Source organism: Haliaeetus albicilla, chromosome 3, assembly GCF_947461875.1.
Source record: "Haliaeetus albicilla chromosome 3, bHalAlb1.1, whole genome shotgun sequence".
NCBI classification, from domain to species: Eukaryota; Metazoa; Chordata; class Aves; order Accipitriformes; family Accipitridae; genus Haliaeetus; species Haliaeetus albicilla.
In genome coordinates this window covers 52,432,388-52,438,387 of record NC_091485.1, presented here as the reverse complement: position 1 = coordinate 52,438,387, position 6,000 = coordinate 52,432,388, and the positions used below count along the sequence as shown (strand labels likewise).

The following is a 6,000-nucleotide window of genomic DNA, read 5'->3' as shown; positions in this document are numbered from 1 at the left end:
ACCAGAAGGTGTGCCAAGGAGGGGGATACTTGCTATATCTTTTCTCAAACTGTACAGCAAAGTCATGCTTCCCAAACCTGAAGAAAGTTTTGGAAAGGCAATGCTCTAGAAGTTCACAGCACAGAGTTTTCACACCAAGGTTCAGAGCTCTGTGACGCACAGGCAAGAGCTTAAATGTAACAAAAATAATATTAAAGCTCATTAAAAATAGACAACATATTGCAAATTCCTTAAAGGCAATGATGCCAGTCTGATTAAGCAAGCACTAAGTAACAAATATAAATGATTGCAAGTTTTAAAAAAATCGCTATATTATTTCAATCTGTAAGAATAATACTTTCCTGAGAGATCTTTTTCCCCTCAGATTCCTTTTCCCTTCTCCTTGTTTACTTTTTTGAGCAAGGAATATAATACTCAGCACACTATCATCCTCTCCTTCACACCAATAGTTTTTGTTTAATGTTTATCTGGATACTTCTTTCTTACAAAAGTTTCCTGTATTCCGTATGTTGCTTAAAAATAGTATCTATCATTTAAGACTGCACTCCACCATCATTTCAATACACAGCTCCAAGGGAAAAAAAAGCAATAACTAGCCAAAGTTACAAATGCACTATTCTCTTGTTAGGAGATACAAGGGGACAATTTTGGTTTTAATTTATCCTATTTCAATGAAGTGCAAAGCCCAAAGTGAAGAAAAAGCTAGCTATGTGGCCTGTAAACATGAGCTACAATTCACTCGTAAAGCTGGCAAGCAAAGGAACCAGGAACTCAACTTCTGAAGTTATTTTTCCATGAATAAAGCAAAGGCGAGAGACTTCTTTTAACAAAAGCTTTACGTTACTTGCATTGGGCTTCATTTGCAAAGAATCTAAGAGGAAGTAACCATTTATAACCCAGGGTAAATCAAAGCAAAATGGCATTTTGATAAACACTAGAGCCTATCAATCACAAGGAGACACCGTATCAGGTTGCTGAGGAATTTCAGAGCTACTACAGCAGCTCCAGCAGAGAAGAGCCAAGGGTCTCCAGGAAAAGCCATCCCAGAGGTAGAGATGCCGCTGCTAGCTGCGGGCAGGCGGCGCAGCATCCACAGCCTGGCACCGGGACTCCCAGCTGCCCAGCAACATCCATGAGTAGCCAGAGTATTGCTAGAAACACATCCAGGAAGGGGAGAACAAAAGGGAAGCAAAACCAAAGACCAACTCGTGCTAGGAAGCCTCAGTGTGAGAGATGCACATTCAGCTGCTGATTTCTTCTGAACAGTGTTGCTGGAAGCTGGGTGTCTGCATCAGCCTGGTTTTCGAACTGATGAAAACTGAACCGATGTTTATAATTGAGATGATAGCTCTGTTTGAATTTTTCCCTAATAGTACGGTTTGGCACTGAAAACAGAAAGGCAAAGAGATCGCGAGATGATAAATGCTACTATCATGCCTACTGCATGTTAAAGTTTCGGGTTTTTGTTAGGGAGGGTGGGAGGACTGCGATACTTTAAGTCCGTGTACATAGCTGAAACATTAAACCTCTTCTGCATTAAACCTCTTCTGCATGTAACAGAGCGGATAATGGATGTGTAGGGGAAAAAAAGGTGAGTGGTGAAATAGAGCTGAAACTTTACTATTGCTTCTGCTTGTAAGCAGATGCGGGAGGAACCAGACAAGCATATTTGGTAGCCTGCATAATTACAACAGATGTCTGCATTGGATAAAGTGTCCTCTACATAAGGTATAGAGGCAGAGTCTAACATACATAAATAAAAAGAAAATAGCTTCTCAATATCAATTTGCTTATGAAGAAGGAGGAGACAATTCATCTGGTGTTTCATATTTATAGCTATACTTACAGCGATATTCATTGCACCCTTAAAGAAAATTCAGATCTACTACCTTAAGCAAAGTAGGCTTCAAAAAACTGGATGTCAGACTATACAAATAAAGTATTAGTTTAGGCATGGTAGACTTTATTTTGGCACTTGAACAAATGCTTTATTTTACAGCAGTGGCACAGCATTTGCCAGAAATTTTCTTTTCTTGGCACAGTTATTTCAAGCAGTTATTTTACTAATTGAATTTCACTAAATATTGCACAATAAGATATACCTGTTAAATTCTTACCCTGTTTTTACTTGTTGAATTTGTATGGCTTTGAAAAACTTGCCAGTAAGTATAAGTAATTTAAAAAGCAATATATTAAATATTTTAGCACAGGATAGCATTTGTTTGTTCCTAAATGACCACTGAACTTGGGACAGCAACAAATACAAGTTAGGTAACTCTTATCTGAAGAGCTACCAGATCTTATTTACAATACATTGCCATTTCTGAGAAGCAGTTCAGCTTGATGTCCTGGACACCTATATTTTGGAAATCTCGAAAATAAAAAATGAGGAGGTTAACAGAGCAGAAGACGAAGCCATTTGTCTGTTACAAAGCATAATATAAGGAGGCAGACTATCATCTTCTCCATGTGTCCCTCTATCCAACACCTATCTGAGGTCTAAGCAACAGAGCCTTTTCTCTTCTACTGAGAATATTTCTTTCTTCTCTTATGAAGATACTCCACTTGTCTCAACTCTTCTGCTGGAGTCCAAGCAGAATAAACCAAATTTTTCCGAAAGGCCAGGCAAAAAACAAACCTGAACAACAAATCAAAAACTGATATACACAATAAATGAACCCGGGCACTTCTCTGAATTTTACAGTATGGAAAACAACATTTGCAGGAAGAACAGGTCTGTGTCAATACTGCCATTAAATATAATGCAAAGGTTGAATGACTTGTAACTCATACACCAGATGCAAGACATAAACATTCCCACTTTTCTCTGTCACTTGTGCAATACATCTGGTCTGAGGATCAGCCTGATCAACAGCCTTTTTTTTTTGGTCTGGGTTTTTAAGATCTACTAGACGTAGTCTGTGACATTAAAACATAAGCAAGCAGACATAAAATGAAAAGCGTACAAAAGTATATCACAATGGAATTCTCAGTATTAGGCCACATGATTTATTCAGTAGTGTTTATGTTCCCAAATTACAATTATGTCTATCCATGTAAGACTACAAAAGTTACCATTAGAATTGTCTGTGCTTATAAAATACCAACATTTTCTTTTACTGTTATATACTCATTAACACCAGTCTGCAACGAGTTACATATAATCATAGGCACTTCAAAGGCTTTAAAAGACTTTTACAACTTAAACGCATTTTTAAAGAACAAAAATTTAAACCCCTACTTGTACCTTCAAATTGCAAATAATTAACAAATACAGTGGCCATAGAAATCTGCAGCAACTTCTCAAAATACTGTTAGAGTCTTTGGGTTTGCTTAGATTTGTCAGTAGCTTACTCCAAATCTTCCTTACAGGAGATTTGTTTAGTAAGAACACGACTATACAGTTTGTAGTAATAATCCAATTTTACACATTAATTTGCTGTTACAAATCTCACTGAAGCTACAGGTACGCTGAGAAACAATGCAAAGTGTAAAATTGATATTCGGACACTTAAATTTATACAAAGTGGAGGTTAAAGTTTACGTAGCTGAAAAATTACATTTACACTAAAAGTTACTGTTATCTGAATTATCTGAAGACAAATTGCACCATGACAACTACAAAAAGGCATTTTTTTGGAAACAGATAAATTAATGAAATAAAATCTAACTTGTAAGATCAATCTGAGACATGCCAACAAAAATTAAACAACTTTCATTGAACCATAGGATAAAACAATAATTTTCATTATTTTATATTTATGCATAAAGTTTTAAAAATGATTCAGTGAACATCAATGGTTTTATAAAATAATGCTTTGCCACTGTTATTCACAGAACACTGCAAATGTTAAGTTTTAATTTTACATTTTTAAAGGAATACATGAAAAGTTTTAAATACAATGGGATTTTATCATAAAGGTGCCATAATGGCTCTTTAATGAAAAAAAAAATCTTCATTATTCTATGCAAAAGCTTTATTTAAAAAAGTTCAGTGATCTCATAAATAGAGACACTAAATAGGAATTTTACGCATAAAACTCCTTAGTAGGTGCCTTTTGATAGGCAGCACAGGATGGTTTACGTTCACCAAGATCATAACTGCCTTCATCCTTCTTTCTCATGCGATATACCAGCAGCAGGATAAGGAAGATTGCGAAAAGAAAACCGATAACTCCACCAGCAATAACAGCTGTAATCAAAGAAACAAAGATTCACAATATGCCAGAAAAACAAGTTTAACACCACATTTCTTTTTCATCTCACACAATGAGTTTGCCATTATTTTCAAATTGCAGAAAAGGGCTCCCATTATGTAACTGTCTTGATTATTAGTATCCTGAAATATATTCTCAGAAAGCCTGTCTGTGTTTATGAAGGCTATCATTTAAAAGGACATTCCACCTACAAGTCAACATCCAACAACCCACAGTACTAAAAAGGTTATCAAAAATTTTCCAAAACCTCAATTAAGAAAGCTGCCAATACTGCCAGAGCATAAAGTTGTCTTAATTTATAATAATATTTCTTTCAAACTAATTTTTCAACAGTTAACATTTTCAGCCTTAAAAGAACTATTTTTTTACACTAGCCAAGAAATGGGATTTCCCTTTTCTCCATCAGTTTTCACTCTGACTGTAGACTGAAATGAATTTCCTGTTGATGAGTAATAGGAGAGAACATTTCATGTACCTGTAGGAACAGAGGCATTGCATTCATCATGCACTAGCGAGTGTGTAGAAAGTATCAACTCTAACTAGACTTCAAGAGCAAACCTACATGCTTCCATTGATGTGGGTATTAAGGCTATTTCACATTTGGATGCTCACAGGAAGATGTGGTCCAAACCTGTGTGACTTTCATGGGTACCAACACCCCCTCTGAGGACATGGGGGAAAAGTATACCTATAAAAACTGTTCTTATGCCAAAAAACCCTCCCATGTAGTGAAAGCATTGGTGGCCAGCCTGTGCCTCCCTGGGTTATGCATGGAAATAGACCCTCTGTATCCTAAGGACCGTGCTCCTCCATCCCTCTCCATCCACCCACCCCTGCCGTGAGCTCCTCCCAGGCAGTGTCCATCTGCCCCAGATGCACCAGACAGCAATGTGCTCTTGGTAGTGTGGGTAAGAAATACATTTCTACACTCCAAGTATCAATCCAAATTGCAACTCCCTTTCCAAGCTGTGGAAGCTCCAGATATTAAGCAGGCAGTATTTAACTTGTGGGCATCAAATCAATTAGCAACAGACTTCACTATTAATTAACTCCAGAAGATGCCCGTCTCATTCTCATCAAATCAACCACTGGCTACCCACTATGAAAGTGTTTAAGAATCTACCAAGAAAACACTAATGTTGAGTTTGCATTATTTGATATGGATTCCCTCTTTTCTATGGCATTTCTGGTGAGATAGACCTTGGCAAATGCCGCCTCACCTGCCAGAACTTCTGTTCTCTGGAAGAGGTTTTCTGAATGCTTCTCAGTGAACACGTCAGTGTCATCCCCTGGCTCATCACTCTTTTTCTTGGCATCTGTCTCAGGCCTTTCCTCTTTATCGATTTCTTCAGGTGACTGTGGCACAAAAAGGAAAACAGAGCATCGTTTACAGACAGGGCGCACCACAAGTCAGCACAGTCACTGCCCGTCATGGGCAGCCACGAAGCTGTGGCTGTACACACATACTCCACAATACTGACAAACACAACACATGGGAAGTTTTTTGATCACAGAATGCTGTGCCAGACATTGTAACTGGATCTATTTGTCGTCATGATGTCAGAATGAAAAACACTATCCACAAGTTTAAAACCCCCAAAAGTATATTTAGCAAACAGCTGCTAAATATTGCCGGTGTTTATCAGAATAACAGCCTCTGAATGAAATAACAATTCCGAAATTAATCCATCAGGTATGTTATATTCAGAATGCCTTTGAGGGTAACTTAGACAACATTACCTATGGTGGTAGAAGGGAATACTGAAATAGTAAATGGAACCTG

At 37.4% G+C, this 6,000-nt stretch overlaps 1 protein-coding gene across 1 annotated transcript in view; it reads right to left on the bottom strand.

Moving 5' to 3' along the window:
* Positions 1-1,942: 1,942 nt before the first annotated feature.
* Positions 1,943-6,000, bottom strand: part of SDC2 (syndecan 2) — a 59,889-nt gene continuing 55,831 nt past the window's right edge. Inside the window, exons 4-5 of the mRNA XM_069779729.1 lie at positions 5,438-5,573; positions 1,943-4,192 (exon numbers count right to left, since the gene is read on the bottom strand). Of these exons, the coding sequence (XP_069635830.1) occupies positions 4,029-4,192; positions 5,438-5,573 (300 nt within the window). The 3' untranslated portion in view covers positions 1,943-4,028. The remainder of the gene's footprint in view (positions 4,193-5,437; positions 5,574-6,000) is intronic.